Genomic DNA, 26,475 nt, shown 5'->3' on the forward strand with positions numbered 1-26,475 from the left:
GTCATTTTGCTAATTTTCCATGAATATAATTTAGCATTAATAAAATTATTGCCTTTAACCAGACCAGATATACATTTGTAGTAGGTTTTGCTGGTCTTGCATTCCTTGGGGGAAAAAAAAACATCTCTGAGCTTTAAAATACACACATACAGACACACGCACGCACGCACGACCGCATGCACACCCCTCTTACCTCCATACAACGAGCAGGTCTTTTAGAGCAGAGATTCTTAACTTTGGTCCATGAACTTTTATTTTAATTATTGTTTTTATAATACCATTTCAATATAATTGATATATATTTTGGGGGGTGGGGTGAGGCAGTTGGAGTTCAGTGACTTGCCGAGAGTCACACAGCTAGTAAGTGTTACGTGTCTGAGGCCAGATTTGAACTCAGGTCCTCCTGACTCCAGGGCTGGTGCTCGATCTACATACATACATACATAGTCATACATACATAGTCAATGTCTCAAAAGTTTAGTGGATTCTGTTGGAGCTCAGATTAATCCTTTTAACTTCACCTTTTTAACCTCACGATATTCCTCCTCTCTTGAATTCCTAGCTCCTTATATTGTGTATTACTTTCACAAACATACTTCTGAATGAAGATGGAGGAAATTACACAACCATTCTGATTGGATCCACTACAGATTTATATAGCATAACCTCAGCTGGGCCCTCACTACTGCTAGGCAATCCTATTCTAAATGCTTTATCAACTCTCCTTCCCCTCACACTCTCAGCTGAGAACTTTTTTATTTTGTTTTTACATAAAAAAATTGATGCCATTCACTGTGAGCTCTCTCTTTTCCCCTCTTTTCATCATCTCTTATCTCAAGTGACTTTTGCCACTTTCTCCCTCTTTCACCCCTGTTTCATGTGATGAAGTAGCTTTACTTAACAAGGCTAACCTCTCTCCTATCCTGAAAAATACACTCACTTGATCCTTCTTTTCCTGCTAACTATCATCATCTATCTCTTCTGCCCCCTTTGTGGTTAAACTTTTCAAAAAGGCTGTCTTCAATAGGTACCTCCACTTTCTCTCCTCTTAAGCCCCTGTGATCCGGCTACTGACCTTGTCATTCCCCAAACTGCTCTCACCAAAGTTACTAATAATTTCCTAGCTGGCCAAATCCAATGGCCTTTTATTGATTTTCACTCTCCTTTATCACTTCTCCTCCTTGAGTAGTCTCTTCTCTCTAGGTTTTTGGGACACCATTCCCTCCATCCCCTTCACTGAATCCTCCTCCAGATCACACCCTCTAACTGTAGATTCTGTTATGAGCTCTCTTCTTCATCTTCCCTTGGTGATCTCATTACCTTCTATGGCTTTAATTATAGTGTCTGTTCTAATGATTTTCAAGCCCTCTATTCCTTTAACGGTGTGGCCTCTAAATCTTGTATGACTTTGGCTGTGATTTCATGGTATTTGAATTATTTCTTTCTGACTTGTAATGCCTGGGAACTCTGGAATTTTGCTATAATATTCCTGAGAGTTTTCATTTTGGGATCTCTTTCTGTTTCTGTTCAGTTTTCCTTATAATTTCTTGAAATATGATGTCTACTATAGTTCCATTATTTTGATTTTATAATATTATTTCTTGATGTCTCATGGAGTTATCTTACACTTGCCCAATTCTGATTCTTAAGGAATTATTTTCTTTAGTGAGTTTTTGTGCCTCTTTTACCATGCTGTTAATTCCTTTCATAATTTTCTAGACCAAGATTTTCCTCTTACCTGTTGAATTTTTTTCCAGTCATTCTTGTTGGGCTTGTGTCCAAAAATCTGCATTTTTCTTTGAAGGTTTGCTTATAGCTCTCTTCATGTAGTTGTCTTCTTCTGAGTTTGTGTCTTAATCTTCCCTGTCACCATAGTAGCTTTTTATGGTCTTGTTCTTTTGTCGTTTGTTCATTTTTCCAGACTTTGAACTTGAAATTCAGCTCTATTCATCTGGGAGTTGAGAGGGGACTGTCCCAAGCTTTAGGCTTTTTCACTCTATGTTTTCACAGTTACTTTTGAGGGGGGGTCTGTAAGTTTTTGGTTCTTCAAAGGTGGTGTGATTGGGAAGAGGAGTGATCACTGCTCTCCTGGTCTGTGCTCTGGTCTTTACCTAGAAAGGGCCTCTCTTCCCTTACAGCCTCAAGTGCTAATTCCTCTCTTGACCCTGAACTATGACCAGATCCCTTGCTCCCATGCATCTGCAAGCACTAGTGTTCCTTAGTTGCCTCCAAAGTTCGCCATTGATGTTGCTACCTGGTGTGACTCTGGCCTGGTCCCTACTCCAGTGTCACAGACCTCTCCTTCCAACCTCCTAAGTTTTCTTGGATTGGAAAATTAACTCACCCCAAACCATTTCTTGGCTATACCACTTCAGAATTTGATTTGGTGTATAATTTTAAAGTTGTCTGAAGGAGAATATTGGGAGAGTTCAGCTAGGTTGATGCCATGTTGCCTGTATCCCCCCTAAACTCTCCCTTTCCCATCCTACCTACCTTGTCCATTACTATAGAGTACAGTACTATCCTCCCAGCCTCCTGGTGGGTCTGCCTGAACCAAGGTTCTCCCCTCTCCAATTCATTCTCCATTCACCTACTAACATGATTTTCATAAAACAGTGGTCTGATCATATTACCCCACCTATTCAGTGAGCTCCAGTGACTTTCTGTTACCTCCAGGATCAAATACAGAATGCTCTGTCTGACATTCAAAGCCCTTCGTAATCTAGCTCCCCTCCTTTTTTTACTTATTTCCCTCCATATACTCTTCAATCAAATGACACTGACCTCCTGGCTTATTCACAAATAAGATAGTTAGTCTCTTAGCTCCCCACATTTTGACATTTTTCCATTCCTGGAACATTTTTACTCTTTTTCTCTTCCTTGGATTCCTTTAAGTCCCAACTAAAATCCTACCTCCCCCCAGGAAGCCTTCCCCAAACCCTCTTAATTCCAGTGCTTTCCAGAAACTCTTTTAATTATTTGCTCTATATCCTGTATATATGTGTTTGTGCATTGTCTCACTCATTAGATTGTAAGGTCCTTGAGGTCAAGGACTGTCTTTCTTCTTTTTTTATCCATAGAGCTTAGCACAGTGCCTGCCATATTAGTAAGTACTTAATAAATGTATATTGATTGAAATTTATGGTACATTTGATATTTTAATGAACACTTTATTACATTTGTTGGAAGAATTAATATTTCTGATGTTTCTAATAGGAATGTATGTTAGAACTATTCTTTATAAACTTTTTTTAATAGAAGCATTGTCTGCATTGTAAGTATATTCCATTCAAATCCTTTTAGTTCCTTGATTAGTCTCTTGGGTTTTTGATCCAATTTTCTAAAATTTTGTTTGTTTCTTTCTTCACAATTTTTTTTTCCCACAGCTTCTTTATATCTGGACATCTTTCACATATCTCAATTTGGCCCATCAGTTTTTCTTTTCCTGATTATAATTGTATGTAGACCATTCGTTTCTCTGAGTATAATACTTCCCATATGATTTTTAATTTCCCTTCGCTTCAATTTCGTTATCTCTAAAATAAGATGATTGGACTAGGTGGCCTTCTGAGGACCCCTGTGTCTTTGATCTTTTGATGCCCTGAGTATGTAAACGTGTTTATTTTGTGCTTATTAATTGTCAAGCACTGAGGATACAAATACCATCACTGCCCTCAAAGAATTTACATTCCATTAGAGGCAACTATAAATGGAAGTGTTGTTCAAGTAAAAGATATTTTGTATGGAAAAGGAACACTTGCAGAGTTGAGATGATAACGATTCAGGAACTAGAAAGTGTGAAGGGGCAGAGCTGACTGGGGACTGAAGTGAAGGAAAGTGTGTTTGGAGCCTAGGCATAGTGATAGTAAGGTAGTTCAGGAAGGAAGTGGTTTCATATATATTGTTGGATTTTTTTAATTGGGCATATAATTCACCTCTAAGTGGGGAATAACGTGAAGCTCAGCTGTAGAGATTGTTTAAATTCGTATTTCAAAAGAATTAAAAATCATTAATTTACTCTGGTTTTGTTTTATTTCTGTTACATATATTACTACTTCTGGACTTATTTTCTAAATCAACATTGGACTAACAGATTGGGTTATTGGAGGGTGTATGAATTCTTAGAGTTCTAAGGGATAGTTTTAAGTGCTTGGGGTTTCTGTTACTGTTGGTTCTGCTATAACTATATCTATTCCTAAAAATCACATGACAATACAAAAGCTTAAATAGTGGCCTTGGATTTGCTTTGAAACTGCTGCTTGGGTTGGTAATGCTGGCAAAGTCAGTGACTGTGTAGCATCAATACTACTCGGGGGGCAGCCTTTTGGCTTGATAGAAAGTGGGGTTGAGGATGACCATCCTCCACACATAACTCCTACTGCACCAGAAGATATACAATAAATAGGACATTTTACTCTGAAAAAACATGGAATTGAGTGCAGAAAAGGTTGTAGTTAATGAGTTATTGTGAAGTAGTGCAGTGTTCTGCTTTCCTAGGGTTTCTTGTGAAATTATGAAATTATACATGTCAACTTGAGAATATTTGAGAATTTTTTCTTATCCTCCTATATTCCTCTGAGTGTGTGTGTGTGTGTATTATCAGAACTGACTGTTTTGCTCAGAAGCCCCGTCCTTAATATATATACGGATCAGTAACCCCCTTTCCCCTCTTGAACCAATTTGTCTCTGAGAAGATTGAATCTATACTTAACTTTACAAAACAGCCTCCTCCCCTTTGTTGGTATGGTAAACTTCCTTGTCCTGTGTGTCCTCTTCTCTGTTTGAGGATTTCCCTAAGTTCACTTCTGTGTATAGTATAACTAATGGACAAGTCAGTCCTTTCTGATAATCATTTTCTAGGGCTGCAGCGTGTCTAACTGGGCTTTGCTGCTTATGCCACTGTCTTCTGGATTTCAGTTAGGATATCTTTGATATGTCTCATAGTATCACCAGTCACCTGTGCTCTACCATATGAGGATAATTATTCCTGAAAGAACAGAAAAGAAAAAAAAATGACAAAACTTGCAGAAGTGCAGGTCTTCATGGCTGTTGTTGTTCTGTTGTGTCTGACTCTTTGTGACCCCATTGGACCCATAGCATGTCAAGATGACTAAGAAACTGGAGTGGTTTGCTAAGTTGTTTTCAAGTGGATTAAGGCAAACAGAGGTTAAGTGACTTACCCAGATTCATACAGCCAGGTCTTGAGGCTACATTTGAACTCAGGTCTTTGATACTCCAGCCTCAATGCTCTTTCCACTGAACTATCTGCCTCCTAGCTGTTCTTGGCTACTGGGCAGTTTCTGTAAAGCAAGCAGTCCTTGTCATTTGAAAGCATCTAGGGAGGAGACAGACTTCTCTCACTCAAACTTTTGGTATGCATATTCAATTCTGGTTACACAGACCATTAAAAAGTTTTTCATTATCCAGCAGTAGTGAGACAGGAAAGTGAGAGTATATTTTGGCTTCCTCTGAAATAGGAGAAATAGCCAATCTGTTATATATGCCCCAAAGCATGATCCTGAAACCTCCAAAGTATATAGTTTGCATGCTGTGTGGACTGGGTCCTCAACCAACATACATATGGGGGAAAGGGGACTGTTCAAGTCATTTTATCCAAGACTTGACAAATTCCATTTGGTGGATTGTTGTGATGCTTTCTAATTATTTCTTTGTTGTACCTCATGTTTTTGATACTATCTTGCAGGGAGCTGCATTTTTCAAGTTATTATGCTAATAAATTTCTATAAATACAGTGCACTATCAGCAGACCCTCCTGGGAACTCTTGCAGCTTGTGCTGTTCGTTTTTCCAAATGGATGATGAAAAGGATGTATGGATCTGCTAGCTGTGTCTGTGAGCAGTGGCAAGCAGGCCAGTTAGACTGGAACATAGTTTGTGAGATAGAATCATGTGCACTCAGGTCTAATGCTCTGCATTCTAGACTAGAGCCATTTAATAAAAGCCTTTAAATGCCAAACAAGAAGACTATGTTATTGTAAGTTTATGAACAAAAAGTACCCTTCCCTGACCACCACTCCCATATGTTTGGGGTTTCCCCTATTAGAATGTAAGCCCCTTGAGGCAGATACTTTCTTTGCCTGGTATCCTATCCTGTTGAGATTGTTTTGAATTTTTATTTTTATTATCCCCAGAGTTTGTGTCATTTCTCAAAGTTCGATGAAAATACTACCTATGCTTTTATCCATATTATTGATAAAAATGTTATGGCCCAACACATCCTTGGATATGGGAAGATTTCCTTCTAAGTTGATATTGAACCATTAATTTCTATTATTTCAATTTGGCCTTAAAATAGTTCTAAATTAAAATCATCCTGAAAAATAAATTTCTCCAAAATGATGGAATGTTTGGGGTTTTTTCCCCTGAAGAGAGCCAGAAGATACTGGTCATGTCTTGTACCTAATAATATCACACCCAAAAAAGAATTGAGTGACAGTTTGACAGACAGTCTGATACTCACTTGAAGATCCTTTTGTAGACCTCTTTGCCTGAGTTTAGTTTCCTTGTAACGAGATAGTACTTTTTCCTCCAAACCATTTGAGAAAATGTTAAAACTTCAGGCCAGTATTACCATTGAATACCCAGATTATGAGGTGCACTTTGAATAACAAATTGACTGTGTAGAGCTGTCTCACTGAATCCTCTATCAACACATTCACCTTCCCTAAGCACAGAACATCACCAGAGACCAGGACTCACCTCTAACCCCAAAGTCTCCTGACTGGAAAAGAAGTTCACTCGTTTTTGGGTGTGTAGCATCTACTATCATATTAGTATAAAGAAAAAGAACTGGCACCAAATACAATTTCATCAAGGCCCCTGAAGGACCAACCATCACTAGGTTACCTTGGTTAACCTGATTTTTCTGCATTCTTAATCTCCATCTCCCAAAACAATATTGCCCATTTTTTTTTCATGGGTGGATGCAAAGTAGGAGTCTCAGCAACTGGTAGTTTACCTTCTTCCATCTTGTGCTTAGGAAATACCCACCTGTTCTTCTAATCCATATAGCTGAGTCATCAGCTGCTGAAGCACGAATTTCCCTTTCCTGCTACCATTGTCTATTTTACCATCTTTATCTGCCTCAGCCCTAGCTCCTCTTCTGGCCCTCTTCTTCTTCTTCCTCTCCTTCTTCTTTTTAAAAACCAAAATTCCCTTTATCTTTGATCTTTCAAACTCAGTCTCCATCTTCTTATGATGACAGAAATCTTGTCCTCCCTGAAAGGCTCTATGCTCTTTTCCTCAAGTCCTTGATCATACTTGGCCAGGAGCAGTAGTAGGGAATAAACTGTGTTTCTCACTGCCATTTTTAAGTCCTTACCGTGCTGCCGTTACTTTTGGAGTGCACACACGCATGTATGTATGTGTGTGTGTGTGAGAGAGAGAGAGAGTACCCATTCCTTATTCTGATTACCCGCTCTTTCACTTCATTTCACCCACACATACAGATACGTCACACTGTGGATTTTGCCAAAATCCACAAGTACTCTTAAGTCTTTAATGATAAAAATTCTAATGTTACTTTATCTGATTGTAACCTCTCTTTTCATCTTTCTCACCTCTCCTAAAACATTTTTTCTTTGTCTCCTTTAAGACAGTCTCTCAGCAGTTAGTCACCTCAGCTATAGGTTAAAGTCCTACCATCTTTATCCTGTGTTTCTACTCCTTTGTTGCTGAATGGAGCTAGAGGACATCACACAACTATTCTGACTGAATATATTTTCGGTTCATGTTACCCAACTTAATTTGAGTCTTCGTTACCCCAAAGCAATTTATTCCTTCCTAATTGATTTCTCATCTCCTTCCCCACAAAATGTGTTAAAAAAAAAACTATCATTTCTTAAATTTAACTCTCCCATGCTTTCCTGTCCCTTTTCTTTTACCTTCCTTCTTGCTTTACTGAAAAAAAAAAATGAGGACATTTGATATGAATTCCTTCTTCTCCCTTTGTCTTCTCCAAATTCCTTGATAACACCTCCACCCCCACCCAACCTCTCCTTTGTGCAGTCTCTGACAGTTACAATGAGGTGACTCTTCTTGGCAAAATCTGTGCCATGCCCTTCCCCTATCATCTGTGCAGTATTCCAGCCTCAGTCATCTCTCTCTAATCTTCAGTCTCTACTGGTTCTTTCCCTGCTTTCTAAAATGCCCATGTTACCTCTATTCTTTTTTTTGTTTTGTTTTGTTTTTGTTTTTTGCGAGGCATTGGAGTTAAGTGACTTGCCCAAGGTCACACAGCTAGTAAGTGTTATGTGTCTGAGGCTGGATTTGAACTCAGGTCCTCCTGAATCCAGGGCCGGTGCTCTATCCACTGCACCACCTAGCTGTCCCCACCTATATTCTTTTAAAATACCGTCGCTCACTATCCTCCCGTAGTTCTTATCAGCCATATTCCTAGTTTAGAGTTGTCTACAGTTAACCTTTCCCCTTCCTTTCCCCTCATTTACTCCCTTCCAACCTTATTGCTTATATCTGAAACTGCTCTGTCTATTGAACTGCTCGATCTGGTGGTCTTTTCTCTGGCCTTATCCTTCTTCACCTGTCTGCTTCATTTGACACTGTGAGCTACAATCTCCTTTAGCCTGTTTAACCACTCCTCCTCTGCTGGTTCATCTTCCATGTCCCTGTAGCTGTGCATATTTCCCAGGGCACTGTTGGACTCCCTCTGCCTATCCCCTCTCTTTGTGATCTCATCTGTTCCCTTGGTTTCAATTATCATCTCTATGCTGAAGACAGAGATTCTCATACATGCACATTTATAGTATCTTCCTATTTGTATTTCTTCCTTACACTGTCTCCTCTCAATTGGCCATGGAACATTTATAGTCTACTATCTATACTAGAGATACAAAAATAAGTAAGGCAATCTCTACCTCAAGGAGTTTATAGTATACTAAGCGAGACATTGTGTTCAAAGATAAATGCTATATGTTTAAAATGTTATGGTTTTTATATAGATATTAATGTCTGAGGAGATCAAGAAAGGCCACTTGGAGGATATGGCATTTGAAATGAACTATGAAAGGCACCTAGTGGTTCTAAAAGATGGAGTTGAAGAAGAGAGAACATTCGATGTATTGAGGACAACCTTGCCTAAGGCATGGAAGATTGGTGAACATTGAAGATGTTCAAAAATGGTGAACAATGAAAATGTTCAAAATGGAGCAGGCCAGTTTGGCTGGAACATAGATAGAGTATATCAGATGAGGAGTAATTTGTAATCTTTCTGGAAAGGAAGGCAAAAGACAGATTTAAATTCGAAATTTAAATATAATTGTCGAAGATCCTGAAGGCACTGGTGAACCACTGAATTCTCTTGAGCAGAAAAGTGTGGGCTTTAGGAATATATATTTGGAACAGTTCTGTGGAAAATGGATTGGGGAAGAGAGAGACTGGCTGCAGGGAGGATAATTAGGTTATTGCAATAGTCTAGGAAAGAAATGGTAACATCCTGGACAAGGGTGAGTTTGGTGTGAGTAAAAAGAAAGGGCACAAACGTTAGAGATATTAAGGAGGTAGAATCCATGACACACTGAACTTGTTAATAGGAGTGGGGTAAGAATAAACAAGGATGACTTTGATGTTTGCTAATTTGGGTAATAGTACTTGATAAATAGAAAGTCTTTAATAAAATCTTATTGATTGATTGGAGGAATTGTGGTACCCTTGACAGAAAAAAGGGAATTTGTGAGAAGAAGGATGAATTTAGGACTGTTGTGGACACAGTGAGTATGAAATACCTCTAAGTAGAGATGTAGGACTGGGGTGCAGGAGAGATGAAAACTATCTAATCTGTGTGTGTGTGTGTGTGTGTGTGTGTGTGTGTGTGTGTGTGTGTACTTGAGAAAATCCCAGGCATAAAATGCTGGTTGAGTCTGTGGGATCTGATGAGATCAGAAAGACAGAGTAGTAATTGAAAAGTGAGGGCCCAGAAAGAGAGCCCTGAAGTACACTCAAGTATGGAGTAAAGGATAATGGGTGATGACCAACAGATAGGAGAATTAATGTGATCAAGCAATGTCAGAAAAGCACAGTATTCTAGTCCAGGCCTAAGCTAAGCCAGTATAATCATTCAGGCTTTTAAAGTGAAATAAAACAGCTTATAATAAATTATAAGGTTTGTTTTTAATGAGTTTTTATTCCTGTCTTTTGTTTTTATATCATTACAATTTCATATCTCTTCCTCTCTTAGAGATACGTTCCATATAATAAATTTTTTTTTAATATTAAAATGAGGAAAAAAGAGGGGAAAAATTAGCACAACCAGTCAATATGCTGAAAAAGACCAAAAAATGTGTAATGTGCATCACTTATGGACTTCCTCCATGAAAAGGTGGTTTGGGAGTATACTCATTCTCTTTTTCATTCATGCTTAGATCTTTATAGTTTTGCATCAAAGAGTAGAACAGGATAAGCAGGTAACATGAAAGTTTATAATGAATCTCCTACCTGCCAGTGGTCATTCACTTCAATCAGGAAATTTCTCCTGCTGCCATTTGCTTCAACTTAGGGATCGTAAGCTGACGTCTCTTAACTCACAGGGCCCCCACCAAAAGTACAAATGTCCAGCTCAGGATCACCTACCTAAGTTGAGGGAAAGACATAAAGCAAAATAAAAAGCAGCAAAGCCAGCGACTCTATCTAGGCCAGTAACTAACTGTACTATTTTTGCCATATACAAGGAGTAGGGCAACTGCTTTGTGTGAGACAGTGCAAAGGGGGAGAGAATAGCAGAAGGCACCTGAGTGATGTGAGATGAAGATGAGGAAGGGAGACAAGCTCTCAGTAAATGGCCTCAATTCTTTTCAATAAAAATATGAAACAAGATTGTTAACCGAGAGGGTAAGAAAACAAAGCCATGGAAAGTTTGAGGAGGGACGAAAAGGTTTGGGGGAGATGTGGTGAGTGAGATATTTAGGGAGGTGTAGAAAGATTACTGCCTAGCAATATTAATTAGTGAAGGCTCAGTTGAGTTTCTTTTAACAGAGTTATAGAAGAACCAGTCAGAATGACTGTGAGATTTCCTTCATCTTCTTACAGCAGCACACATGTAAGATTTAAGGCTGCAGGTTGTGGGAATGATCCACGACTGTCTTGGCAGGGCACAGTCAACCATATGGGAAGGGAGCCAGGGACTCAAGAAGAGGATGGTAGAAATTTGAATGGGTTCACTATGGGAAAATGAGGAAAGCATAGGTAGTCTAGAGTTGATGACCTGGAAGGGAACTGGAGGGTCAAGGCATTCCACGTCGTGGTCTAGAGGAAGAGCAGGGTTTGCTATTGGAAGGCAGAGGTAGGAGTGGAACACCAGTAGATTGTGATTAGATGTGGGAATTTCAGAGTTTTTGGAATGGTGCCTTGTGCGTGATGACAGGATCAAAGCTATGGCCATCTTTGTGCTGAGATAGGGTGGGGTAGTAAATCATGAGAAATGAGTAGGTCTGTGTCAGGGCAGTTGTTGGGAAGGAGAGAAAGATTGTGAGCTATGTGATGAGCTCAAGAGGAAGGAAGGGGAGGGACCTGGAGTGTGAGGTCAGGATTTTGATTGGACAGTAAATGTGGATTGTATGGGTAAGAAAAGGGAATACTTTACTGAATGAGAATCTGAAACTGATTTGGGAGTGGAGGGGAAGCAAAGAGTGTTCCACATCTGAACCAGTTAGTCAGGGAAATGAGCAAAGTGCTGGAAAGGGTGGCCCAGAAAGCTGTATTGTCAGGGCAGAACCAGATCACAGTGATAGCATTTGGAAGGACTGGGAAAGAGAAGGATTTTAACATGAAAGCATATTTGTTTTCTATGGAACAGGCATTCCACAGAGGGGAAAGGTGAGTATTGTTTTTGGGGGATGAATGGGTTGAGGGACCTGGGGAATGGTATTTGGATGATGATCTACAGAAGTTTAGAATCTGTGACATATGTTGGATATGACCTGGTGGGAGTTTGTTCATTAAGTGAAAGGCACCTCGCCTTCCCAATGGAGGCTGGAGATTGGACTGGAAACACAGAATGATGGAAGGTTCAGGTTGAAATGGAGGGTCCCTGCCTTACCTTTCTTTTTCCTCTGAAGACTGGGGATTAGAAAGGAGATGAGCATAGAAGAAGATGAAAGACTCATACCTGTCCCCTTCCTCTTCCTGCAGGAGACAAGATTTAGAAGGAGAGATGGAAGTCAAATCAAAGCTCCTTATCTTTCCTCACCTCTTCCTGCAGGCTGGAGATCAGGCAGGAGACAGATTTAACAAGTTGAAAGGGGAGTTTTTTCTCTTTTTGTAAGAGACATGCAGCGTTAGCAGTATGACGACGACATCCATGTCTTATTTGGGGGGTGCACAACTCTTCTAAATTTGTCTTTTTCAAATAAGGGCAAAATCTATTTCAATATCAAAATATTTAATACCTTAACTGAGTTTTGAAGAGATCTCATGAGAACTTTGACAATGCTTAATTGCTTTAGGAGCTCCAAAAAAAAAAAAACACAGTTTACAAAAATCGTGTTCATAGTATTTTTCTTAAGAGCAATATGTGTCTGTCTTTGTTAAATGGCTTCTGGCAGTTTACTTCCTGACCTCCCAAAGGTGAAGTCAGCAAGACAACTAGAATTTATTGGGGGTTTACTTTGTGCCCTGCATTTTGCTAAGTGCTGTGGGTATTATGAAAGGCAGAAACACTGTCTATTTTGGGAGGTGACATGCAAACAATTAGGCACAAATAAGGCTGGAATTGACTCAGACCAGTCCCTCTAAAATAAACTTGGTAATTTATATTTTTTAATGGAACAAAATAAGCCACTGAGGTCCTGTAACAGTTAATAAAAGGAGAATTATATAGTACTAACAGGGCAGTGAAGTCCCTAGGATATTTTCAGTACCTTTTAAGGAAAAATTAGCCTAATTTATGTGAGCAAAGTGTTGTGAATATTCTTCCTACCATTAAATTAATAGGAGATTGTGATAAAGGATGGAGAATGTGTTTCAGAGGTAAAAGGCTTAGGGAGGGCTATTTATATGTCCAAGATTACTTCCTTTCCTCAAAAAATCTTTAGTGATTCTCTATTAGGCAGTAGAGATAATTTTTTTAAAAAAAATACAATAAAATTAAAATTTGTCATCAATAACTCTCCCATAATCTGACTACAGCTTACCTTTCCAGTCTTATTACTGCATTCCAGTCATACTGACCTATTATTTGTTCTACAGTCTCTACATTTCGCCTGCAATGCCTACAAGCATACCTTTAAAACTTTAGCCTCTGAGTCTCCACTCAGGTACTGCCTCCAATGGGAAATTTTGCTGATTATCTACCCAACCTCTTCCCCTGGTTGTTATTCCCTTCTCACTCTTTAAATATATTTCGTCATTTTGTGTATCTCATTCCTCTAGTAGTATGTAAAGTATTTTAAGGAATTGTTATGCTTTTGTCTTCGCATCTATTTAGAACAATGTCTTGCAGTTAGTGCATGGTAATTGTATTTCGGTTTAGTTGAAGACAGGACATGACTGGTTACCAGAAAGTCAATTTTAAAATAGCATTGACAAGTTAATGCCATGTTTTAAATGCATACCAGGATTGAAAAAAGAATGAAGATGAAAAGATAGTAACTCCAACTGACTTATCCAGACACTGACTATCGACTCAGACTATCAGGGCAAGAATCCAGAACGGCCCCTGACTTGGCCACGAGTCTTTATGCCTTTGATATACATCTAGAAATGGGTGCCCATACTGGTTTAGTATATAAACTTTTATAAAATGTTAAGGAAAGGAGGATGATCAAAGATTAAATGCTCTATTTACTCAAAATGGTGAAGAGCTTCTGAAGGCACAATGGGTATGTGCAAGTCCTGATAAAATTAAAACCTTAGAATTTCCCATTATGCCTCATGTAGTTCTCTGCTACTAACACAGTTCTCAAGTATTGGGTGTTTGTTGTAACATGGGGTCCAGCAAGGGAGCAGGCTCCCAAATCTAGTCATATTCCTGGTCAGCAACTCATGAGCTAAAGGAGTTCCCTGATTCTGGGACACAGGGTTAAGACCTTCGTGTTCATGTCCTGCATCACAGCGTCATGCTTATCAGGATAATTCTGTGGCTGCTAAAGGTCCTAGTTCTAGTTCTGGACAGCAACTCATATACTAGGAGATCTGGCCACAACTAGCTCAGACCTGGTTGGTTGTGTACCAGAAGTAAGAAATGGGCTACTAAGGCACTCAAGGGCATATTTATTGTCAGCACACTGAAATAGCCAGCTAGCAATCAGGGCAGCAAGGTCTAGAGGCAAATGGGGAAGAAGGTGATGACCCAAGGAAGCAGAGTTCTAAGTAATGACTACAAGGAAAAGCAGAATTTACCCTGGCATATACTGAGAGTGGAGATTCATGCTCTTGGCCTTAGGGTCAGAGTTACAATGTCTTAGTTGGAGGGAGATTGTAGGGAATGGGTAATTATTGAGTTGGGCAGACTAGGCATTTCCTAAGGGGACCTGAGGGCAGGGTCACTCTTTTTTACTCATTTTTCTTGACCATGTCAACTGTCAGGTTGGTTAGGCACCTTCCCCCTTGCCGCCACCAGGAGAGATTTATCACAATCTCCCAGAAGAGCTTAGTTGGAATTGAATGTTTCACCAGCTACAGAAACAAGAAGGCATAGACTGGGTGAAAAGGGAAGTACAAGGAAGGCTGGGGATTATACACATCTCTGAGGATATACACATTTCATTGCACACTAGTGTCAAAGGATCACATAAGCATTATGTACACTATGATGCAAACCAAGGCAAAAAAAAGATTAAGTTACTTATCCCTTAGGGTATTTGAGTTTATGTATTAAGATATTTCTGTCTAGTTTCATTATGCTTTATTGTTAGGGGTTTTTTTTTTTTTTTGACCCATTTTGATAATAAGATAATACAAAAAGCAGATAATTCACAGATAGATGACCCAGAGTTCACTTATCCAACTGTCACGTATGTTATTTTTCTTTTCTTCTAAATAATGTTGCCTTTCCTTTATATCTCCCTACAAACTTCTCATAAATTTTGAATTCTGTAGTAACTAGATATTTACATTTTTCTAACGCTTTATATGTTCATTTTTTTCTAGTAGAGTTCCATAGCTTTTCCTTATTTCTTATTTCAGTTTGCTAGCTTTTCTTTTGTTATTCTGATTGGTAGTTCATTATATTTCATGTATTGTCTCTTTTCAGATGAGTTCACTACTTCTGACTCTACTAGTTTCCATTACTTAAAATTTCTTCATTCATATCTTCTTTCCAACTTAGAAACCACTCTTTTGCAATTTAAGACTGTATTCTTCCTGAGCCCTCTAAATTTACTTTTGACTGTTGGTTTGTACATGGAATTAACCAGATGGAGAACTAGGCCAGTATGGGTGGAGAGATGTTCCAAGATAAGAAGGCAACTGAATCATGGAGTCATGGTGGTGAAATCTGATGAGGGTGGTGATGAATAGTGACTGGGCTGGGCTCATTTCTGTTTTTAAATTAAGAGGGTAAAATAAAGTTACGGAAATATTCTTGTGATTTCATCTGTGTAGGGACCTCCTAATGAGGAAGTTCTGCCATTGCATCTTCTCTGCTACATGTACTCTGGGAGTCACCTTTCTGGGAGTCACCTTGAACCCAGAGTATAGTCTGATGTCAGAAGGAGTTGAATTTATTTAGGGGAGTACATGCAAAATATTGAGTAATGTTCTCTATCTAATTCTCCTCAATATTTAAGAATAGGTCTGTGTTCTTAGTATCAAGATCCTAGGTAGCCATGGTGTCATAATGGAGAGGGCCAGATTATGAGCTGTTCTTTTAAAACAATTTTGCCATATTAGTCTCCATCTCCTTAATCTTGAGTCAATCAGCTTAGTGAGCCATCAAATTAATTTACATAGAAACTGCTTGTCATAGATTATTTATGGTACAACAGTGACTCTGGCTGTAAAGATTCGCTGGTTTAATTATTTGAGCATTATATAACTAGAGATTTTTCATCTCTTTATAAATTTTAAACTTGGCCAAGTCATTTAAGTCATTCTTTGGACTAGTAGCCTTATCTATGAAATAGAGTAATGGATATTTACCTGTATTACAGAGTAGTTGTGTTAGGGTTTAAATGAGATACATATGTGAAAAATTTTTTGAAACTTGATACTCTACAAAAATATTCATTTGTTAAATGGAATGATTCCATTTCATTATTATTAACTATTTCAAGTATATTTCACATTTGTGTTTTAGGCAACTTAAAACCTCTGTTCCATATTACTGAATGTATTGTGGTTGACAAGAGTCTGAGTAACCCAGATGCCAATTCTTTCAGTGCTGCTAATTAACTGTGACATCGAGGGTAAATTTTTTTTTTACCTCTTTAATCTTCATTTCTTCATGAAAATTAACAGGGCAGGGGAGAAAAGGTACCTTCCATTAATCAACAAGTATTGATTAAGCACCTATTATGTGCCATGCACTGTGCTAAGCCCTGGGGATACAAAGAAAGATAGTGAAAACAGTCCCTGCTCATAAGGAACTTACATGCTAGTGGGGGAAACTCTGTGTGTGTGTGTGTGTGTGTGCGTGTGTGTGCATACATGCACATGCGAGCACAACCAGGTGGACATAAGCAGACATATACAACATAAATATAAAGTGAATGAATGTAAATATATACAAAGTAATTTAATACCTGGTAGATTTAGTCCCCTATTATATTGCAAGCTTTTGGAGGGCAAGAACTATGTAATTTTTCATCTTGTAGCTTCATCTTCCAAAACAATACATTGCCTGTACTAGATACTCAGTTTTTGTTTTTAAATTAAGAGAGTAAAATAAAGATAAGGGAATGTACTTGTGATTTCATCTGTGTAGAGACCTCTTGATGAGGAAATTCTATCATTGCACCTTCTCTGCTACATGTACTTTGGCAGTCATCTAGAACCCAGAATATTAAGTGACTTGTCCGTGGTCATTCAGTCAGTATGCATCAGAGCTGGGATGTACTTAATCAGAAGCTAGCTTAATATCTCCTATGCAATGGTCTTTCTTAGAGAGTAAAATAAATGAAATATTTAATCATTCAGTATGTTATTCTTTATTTTAAGAAAAATTTTTTTTATTTGTCAGACCTTGTTAGAAAGTGTTGAGTTGCTATGATAACCACATGCTGTAGATTTCCCTTTCCATTGAAGGCTTCCTGTTCAACATTCTAGCATATAATTGAATAAAAATTCTAAGTTTCAGAGCTCCCAAACATGAGTTTTTTGGTTCATTTTGACTTGAAGCTACCGTTCTTAATATATTTTCATTTTACTGTCATGAAATTTTTAAAAGAAATGGCTGGTTAGTGCTACTCTGGTAGTGCATATTTGGGGAATATACTCAACCAAAGGCTTCTCTGACATTACCTTGCGTACTACATTTTGGGTTCTGTTCTGTGCTCTAATTCCAGAAAACTCCTGTCTGACCTGTATCTGGTCCAGTAAATTATCCTGGTTCTGCTCTCTTGAGTCTTTCTCAGTTGGTCTTTTCTCAGCCTTTTCTAGACTGTAATGACTTTGCTTTGGGCCTTGCCATGAAATTGGAACTAACGTTTTTTAGCAAAGTACTTTTCCTTTTCTCCTGTCCTCCTCATTTATTTTTTCCACTCCATTTCATCTCCTTGGCATAATGGATGGAATTTTGGAGTTAATCTAGAAGACCTTGTTTCAAATTTTGACTCTGATAGTAAATAGCTCTTTGATTATAGACCAATATCTATAAACCTTGGTTTTCTTGGTCTGTAATGTGTACTATAGCATCTACTTCACAGAGTTTTTGTAATTCTTAAATAAGGTAATACATATAAGGTGGCTTCTAAACCTTAAAGCACTATATAAATGTTTTATTATTTCTCCCTCTGCCCTCTTTCCTGTTTTTTTGTTGGTTTTTTAAATTTCTGTACCTGCCTTCCCATTTTCATTTCCTTGAAAGCAAAAAAAAATTTTTTTCTGGCTCTAGATCCAAAGAAAACTTATCCTCCCCTGCATCTAGTGAATATAATTCTGGCCACAAGCTAATACTTGGAATCCCACAAGGTTATGCTAGTTATTTGAATAAAGGCATTACTAAAGAGTATATACATCAGACCTTGATTACATAATCTTTAGCCATGTCTGAAAGAGATGAACAACGTAGAGTTTTATAACAGTATTCGCACATCTTTGTAGATATTTGAACAATTCTTTTCTTTATGTAACTTGTATAAATTATAGGGGTTTTTTTGTTTTTTGTTTTTAAAAAAAGTTTTCATTTAAAAATTTAGAGATATTTACATTGATAAATGTCTTTGAGTTAACATCTATCTATATCATAGGTTTCTTCAACTCAGTAATGCATAAAGTAAGATAGGAATAAAAATAAAACTAGTTCTGTTGAAATGGTTAGCCATTATCAATATATATCTAAAACTAGTTCATAGGTTCTAGTTTAAGACCTGTTGATCTTAGATATATTTTCTTATACTTCCATAACTGGAAACAGTGTACATTTTTACTGATGTAGTTATTAAAATGAGTTAAATAAGATTTAGAATCTACTGAATATTTTTTAGGAAAGAAATTATTGATGTGTGGTATTAATATATTGATGTATAGTATTATTATTGAAGTATTATTTTTTATTATAAATTGTATGAATATATAAAGCTTGACTTTTTGTCCCATACTTCAAAACACTGGACATTTTGTACTTAACATGTAAGAAAGTTTTAAATCAAATTTCAAGGAAATAAACTATACTTATTATGATTTTAATAATATAAATATTAGGCCAACTCAGATTGTTACAAATAGAACACTAGGATTAGAGGACGGTAACACTTGTTAGTTATCATTCAAAACAGCGCCTCCTGGGTAAATCTTGCTCAGGATTTGTATTTCTGTGGACTGCTCTCTGCTCTAGGTTTTGTATGTAGTCTCTGAACTGCAGCGGCCTCTCCTGCATGTTATCTATTTCACACAGCAGTGGCCAGCTTCATTACCGCAGTATTTGTGTGAGGTGCAGATGTTTACTAGCTGCTTGTTTGTTGCAGAGATGGGAGTTGGAATTTTTGCCATGGTAAAATTTACATAGAATACATCAGGTTATGGCGCATGATTATAGTAAATAGCTTAGGTTTCTGCTGATGAACATTTCGCTATTTTGTATCAGTTTGTATATCTAAAAGGAAACCATGAGTTTTTTTTGTTTACTTGTTTTTCCTATCAGGCTGCTGAAAGGTTGTAGGGATGTTTTTGTATGGGTATTGGTGTCCATGTTTCCACAGATCATTATCTTTTTTTTTTTTTAAATAATTATAGTAATTTGATGTTTTCATCAATATATATTTGGTATTATCTGCAATTTTACTTTGTGATTTCCATAGAAAATTTGGAATATTTTATAGGTCTGATGTGAGAGATTGTGAAATAGTGAGGCTTCTTTATTTCTTTCAAGATTCTGGGTGATTATGAAGCATTGTCAAGAAGTCTTCCTGCAGTGTTTCATTGTATAATCTTGAATACTCAGATTTAAATATAGATGTGGGTAATTTGACTTACAGAGATATCTGTTGTTCTTCATGGGGTTTTATTGTAATAAACAGTTCTAAGATGCCACCATCAAGTAAGCATTTGGCTTTGATTTTTAGGCCATTTTGGTTTTTTATGTGTTTTGTTTCTGGTTTTGTTTTTGTTTTTGTTTGTTTTTTAAGGTAGCATTATTGTGATAAAACAAATGGTATTACTTAACTGAAATGGAAGCTTATGTCAATATAAAAATTTTTTTTTTAGACTGAAATGTTTAGGTCTCTAAGACTTTTTCTTTTTTGTATTAGAAAATAGAATTAATCCTAAAGTATACTTGGGAATTAATTTATATACTTGGGAATTAATTTTCAGTGTGTTGACTTAAAAATCTTGTGTTATTGCTATAGTGTCAGATGAAAGAATGTTCAAGGACACACAATGAGTATGTAATTTGAAAGAGAAAAGGCAATATTTTATTTGTCACTTCTCTCAGGGTCAAAATTTTAAAAAACATTGGACAAGAAATTATGAAATTGTGTATATATATTCTAATGTGAAATAAATGTTAAAACTTTTGGTTGAGTTAATATGGTATTTTAAGATTTAATAAATGTTAAAGAGATTTCTTATATTGACAATGTTCTGTTAATGTAGACTAAATAATTTCTTGGCCTCAACAAATTGAGTGAGGATATTAAATCATACATACCTAGTCATGTTAAAACTTTTGACTGCATTAATATCATATGAGATGTCTTACACTAGCAATGCTGTGGAAATTTAGGCCACAAGTTTCTTGTCAGTAAGACTGCTAAATCGAGTAAATGTGACTGAGTAAGTAACCCTGAAATGAAATAAAATTTGGGATATGATTATTAGAATGCTTTCTGATTATAGTTAAGTGAAAATTCGGTTTACTCAGACTTTATTCTTATGACTTCCTCATGTTAACAAAGACTTGCAAGTATGGAAAGCAAAAGCAGTGATGAATGTTCCAACTTTTTTAATAATCAAAATGTTTTCATGAATATTATGGTTGTACAATGCTCCCAAAATATGGCCACAAACTTTTTATTCTGATATGATGAGATTTTTACTATTATTACTATTTGATTCTCCATTGCTTTCCTTTAGGCTACTTACTGAAGTATTCAAGTAAAACCAGTTTCCCATCCTCATCCTTGTAGTCTGTTTTCAAAATGAAATTTTTCAGTGATGTTAAAAAATTTATTTTCCCCATTCAGCTTAGAGGGGTGAAAGGGATCAAAAACAGGCTCAGGAGAAGTTGGGTTATTTATGTGAAGCTATGTTTCAATGGCATTGAGATAATTGCAGCTTTTCATATTTAATACTTTCCAGCTTAAAAATTTTTGCACCAATTATAGGAGCTATTGTTTATCTACAAACTAAGACCACTAAACCTACCAGGTAAAATATATTTATAAACCAAGGAAATCAATATCTGGCTAATAAAATGAGTTTTAAAAAATGATTTAACAAGTTGTTGAACTTTTGAGTTTTAGGTAGGCTCATTAAACTGTGGTATCATAATTCTGTGCTATCATACATAGGAAAATAATATATGAAGAATTCAGAATATTTTATCCACAACATGGGTGAATGTTTTTAAATTTTTAAAAATCATATTACTTTAAAATAATTTTAGTATAGACTAGAGATGAATTTGAGTATTATGATAATTTAAAATCTCTGAAAGTTAAATATTTGTTAAGGAATCTAAGCATTTTATACCATAATGTTAATTTTTCTCAAAATAGCTTTAAGTTTCTTAGTTTTAAGTGCTATTCATGGATACTCAAAGTTTATATCCATCTTAGTATTCAACTTACATTTTTCTTAAAGAATTTTAGTATCTTCTGTCTCTAGCTATCCATACTCAAGCTATGAAAAGTTTAAAAATTCACTTTAAATTATTCTTTTGAATGGCATTGTAATAATAATATGATTCTTCTTTCAGAAAGTTTTCCCCCTGAGGAATTTTATGAAAATAATCTGGGGAAAAGCTCTAATATTTTTTGTTAATATTTTAGTTGTAAGAAATACATTTGAAAGTGTGTGATTCTTTCTTATGTAAATGTTTTCCAATTCATATGATGTATTCCTCCATCATATTAAAAAGTTGTAGTTCCAGCCTTATATTAGGTATTTTAAGCATGTTAGTATTGAATTTTTATTCTCAGAAACCAAGCATTAATTTTCTCACTTTACTTTTTTACAGCATTTTCAATTAGCTTTGGTTGACTGTAATCCCTGCACTTTGTCCAATGCTGAAAGTAAGTATTTTTAAGCATTCTGGTTTTTTTCCCCCACATTAATATCACTTATATTAAAATGCTTGCTCCTGAAATACAGCTATCATTAGGAGAAATAGGTATTTTATGTGGCTTTTTCCTTCCAGAATTATTGAATCTAACCTTGTCTCGGTTGCCATGACTACCTAGCTTGCACAAATGGAACATGTGAAACCAGTTTCTCTGAAGAGTCTGTGTTTAAAATAGATGTGCCACTGAAGTGGGTTGTTGAATTAAAATTATTCCCACTAGTTGAAGAGAGTGATTTTATGTGGATTGGGAGATACATATTTTATGGAATATATATTTTTAATTTTCATCCTGCATCACTATTTTAGAAAACATATATTTATACACAAAGATGCTAATCCTATGTGATACCTGATTCTTACCATGGTAAGTATTTATAATATATGTTGTTACAAAGGATTTTTTTTTTGCAGAATTTTGTTTACAAATTTATATGTTATACTTCTTTTTTTCATTAATCTGTCGAGTTAGACTGTCATCATCAAGTATTATTGTTTCTTTTCCAATAGCTTTATCTAGATTTTTCCCCTCAAAGATAAATTGATTTCTCATGGATGTTCTTATTAGTATATGGAGTATTTTGCTTGTATATTACATTTGCTTCAAAATTACTTAGTGAATTTTCAAATAACCTACTCACTGACTACAAACTAGAATTTTAAAATATTTTGCATGTAAAAGAAATGAATTTGTAATATTATGGCAAAAAAATTAGCCACTCTTTACTGAAAATCCTGATTTTTTTTTTTTTTTGCAAACATAACGTAGTGTGAATCCTCCAATGAGAAATAATGTATATTTTCATATAAATTTTCAAATATAAAGGTTGAATAAGATGTAGCCTGAATTTATAAACAAATATCAGCTTATATAGCTATTTTGATTAACTAGAAAAAGTAATTCCCCATCCCCCCAACTACATTGTAAACCTGTTGTAATGACTCATAATTTTGTAGATTCAAATATGTTTTGGGTAAAATTGTCAATTAAGACACAATTTAAAATAAAAGCCTAATATAATACTAGCCAACTTGAAGTGCTTATATCATGAGTCATTTTGCACTTTGGTGCAATCATTATAAAATTTATCTATTACATTATTATAAGGTCAGACTATTAGTATTCAGTACTATTTAGTGTCTTCAGAATAAAAAATAGAAAAAATTATTTTGGGGGTTTTGTAGATTACATTTAATTGGACATTATGAAAATTTAAATAAAATATGAATGGGATAAAGGAAAAAAGCAGTGCATTTCCTGTACTTTGTGATATGTAAAGAACAGTTAAACCAAATTTCCTAAAAACATTTTTTAAAAACACCTTTAATATTAGATTTATTAGAGTAAGCAAATGACTAAATTTAGATGATTTGAGTATTTAAAATGTTTCAGTTTCAGTTACCTTAAAGATAAGCATTTATCTGTGGAAATGAAAACTTTTGAGGAAGATTTGTAAACTATAAACAGTTATATTTAATTATAAACTTTTTATTCTGAAGGCATACTATTTTACCTAAATCTGTCTGTTTCTTTCAAATGAATGTTAATAAAGTAGTATCCATACTTATGCCAAATATTGCTATGACCTTTAGCATCATTGCTAGTTAAGTAATGTTGGGAAGATTGGAGAGCCATAAAAGTAAAGCCACCACAATCTTGATTTAGTGTTTACCATGAATCTTCCATCTCTTCATATTTCCAGTATATGTTGCTATTAAGGAGATAAACTGGTAAGGTCAGTAACTGGTAGTTATCCAGTTGCTTTAAGTAACTGTTTTTCTCATGCTTTTCTGCAGAAAAATTGGAAAGCACATTTCTTAGAATTAATTACTATTGTTTTATTTCAAAAAAGTGATCATGATTTGATTTTTATTCCTGTTTTACTTATACTCTTTTCATACCTTTCCAAAATGGAAAAGATAAGTAGACTAATGAATTTTTATGTCCCTTCTAACTCTAAATTTATGATCCTAAGATGATCAATAGTACGACTATGTGCCATTTTGAGGAAGCATTATATTAAAAAAACTTGCATCTATAAAACATATACATTTGAAGTGGTAATTTAGATTTGGAGAATTTTTTTTCTTTCATGGGGTTTCACCACAGTTTATAAACATTCAGTTTCTGTAGCACATTTAAAAAATTTTATATACAGAAATTTGGCTCACGTATATCTGTTTCGGAACATCAGTTGCCTAATGTGAAGCATACTTCTTTACAGGCAGCTTGTAACTTTTAAACAAGCTTTATTCCAAAAGTCTGTTTACAAATCGTATTTTTGGAACCCAGCATGCATTTTTTTTTTCATTAAAGCATTACATGATTAAATTCCAAAGCAAGCTGACCAAAGCCTATTTAATTGATAATATTATTTACACATCATGTTGATAATTTTAAGTTTATTTTATTTGTAAATATAAACACACTTTATTCTCTTAAATAAATTCTTCTAGTTGAATTTTACCAGCTCCTGTGATATTTGTGGCATAGACTAATTAGCCATTCCCTCACCTCATCATCTCCCACCCCATGCTGGCCAATAGCCTTATTTTTCCAATTCGTTGGAATATCTTTTCCCAACTTGGGCTGACTTTCATATATAATTTGATGAAAACGAGTATCTTTGAATTCAGACTTGCTATGTATCTGTTATGCTCTCATGTTATCAATTTCAAATTAGTATGCTGTAATAAAAAAGGAACCAAACTGAACAGGAGGCATCATCTTGGTTTGAATTCTATAAATCTACTTCCTGTGTAACCATGGAAATATTAAACTGTATAGTTTTCAGTTTATTTATAAAATTAAGTTGTCAGATCAAACAACTTCCAAATTCCCTTCCAACTCTAGATCGAGATTTCTCCAGTCCTATCACTTTGTTTTCTTGTTTCTCTGTACTCTCTTCCTTAGTTATCTCATTCACCGTTATAGCTTCAACTATCGCTTTAATTCAGATGATTATCAAATATACTTATATCTGTCTCTTCTTAGTTCTGATTCTATATCTTTAATTGTTTGTCCACATAGATGTCCTAATGGTGCTTCAAATGCAGCATATTCAAAATTAGACTCAGTCATATTCCCCTCTAAACTTGGCCCATCCTTTGAACTGCACATTTTTTGTTGTTGTTGATCATGCTTTCAGTCATCCAGACTTGAGAGTTTCATGTCATCTTTGACTGTTTCCTTTCCCTTATTCTCAACATCCATAGTCATTTGCCACATCCTGGCAGTTCTATTTTGATTCACATATTTTTGAAAATGAATACTATTTGTGAAATGACTAAATCTTAACCAACCTCCCAAGTTTAGAATGATGGTTTCATTTTTTTTTTTAAGCTGGTTAAGTTTTTCAGTAATCCAATTGATAATTACTTTTTTCTGTTTTTTCCTACAGAGTCCTAATGTATTGCAGGCATTTTTTTTTTTAAGCACAAAAACAAAGGGGAAATTCCAAATAGATTTGCTTAAAGCATCAGTTTTTTATTGTATCATGGAGCAATATTTTCATGGGCTACTCTTTAGGAGATTAGAATGTTTGACAGATGGATAATTTGATGAGTGGGTAATCCCAGTTGGGAAATGGGGAAAAAAAGGTTTTACAAAAGAAACTAAAGATATGGCTGTTCCCGTCTCCCAAGACTTGATAGTCATATTGATGAAAAGAAATAGGTACCCATAAAATAAAGCCTTTAAATACTTATACTGTAATATCAGGAAGAACATTGTTAAGTCTTTTAATATAGATTTCTTTTTGTGCACCAATATAATTTACACTACCAGTTTTTGAAGATTGTTTTAATCCTAATGATCTTACATTTAGAAATTTGTGAAATTGAAGTAATTTGTCCCCTGCTGCCCAGTTTTATATATGGATATTATACTACTCTATATTCTAAAGGCAACTCAAAATTTTACTTGCATATTGTATACATTAATAAATTGGGTATTTCTAACTGATTCCACCTTTCCACCGAAACTAATACAAGTTGGTTAAAATTTTCAGAATTAGAAACAATGTAAGGTGTAGTACTAATAGTATTATAGAACTAACTTTATTTGCATTAATGAGTTCAGAGGTCTGACTTGAGTTCAAGGAACATCTCTTTCAATGAAATTCAGATACTTCTCCTTTCCAGTCCTTCACTCTGTTTAAGTCTCTTTGAGACCCTTCGCAGTTAGAAGCCATGGACATGGAGGTATGAGTTGTTGAAGGCCCCAAGCTCTGCGCTGAGGGACAGGTTGTTCTGTTAAGGTTCTAGTGAGAAGTGGCTATAGGAGTGCAGGGAAAATAATTACTAAGGAGAAGGGAATTGAGGGGCTTTGGAATTGCTTTTTTTCTATCACACTATTTCTTGTCTTAGAGGGAGTAATGTTAATGGGTGAGAAAGGAATGTTAGTAAAATGTCTGATAGCAGTAAAAATGGGTTTTCTCTGATTTCCTTCCAGTTCTGAGTCTTTTGCCTAAGGTAGAATAAAAAGCACAAGTTGATAGGGTTCCGAAAAGGGAACATGATACTGTTATGGTAGTTTTCCCTTCTCCGCTATTCCCTTTCTCTTTT

General features: G+C 35.6%; 1 protein-coding gene across 4 annotated transcripts in view; it reads left to right on the forward strand.

Moving 5' to 3' along the window:
* The window catches only part of KDM6A (lysine demethylase 6A), a 258,225-nt gene that overhangs the window by 135,252 nt on the left and 96,498 nt on the right, over positions 1-26,475 (forward strand). For all 4 annotated transcript variants that reach the window (XM_027875477.1, XM_027875478.1, XM_027875475.1 and 1 more), the window contains exon 7: positions 21,808-21,862. In XM_027875477.1, the coding sequence (XP_027731278.1) occupies positions 21,808-21,862 (55 nt within the window). The remainder of the gene's footprint in view (positions 1-21,807; positions 21,863-26,475) is intronic.

Source organism: Vombatus ursinus, unplaced genomic scaffold (genome assembly GCF_900497805.2).
Source record: "Vombatus ursinus unplaced genomic scaffold, bare-nosed wombat genome assembly UNPS02014809.1, whole genome shotgun sequence".
Lineage (NCBI taxonomy): Eukaryota > Metazoa > Chordata > Mammalia > Diprotodontia > Vombatidae > Vombatus > Vombatus ursinus.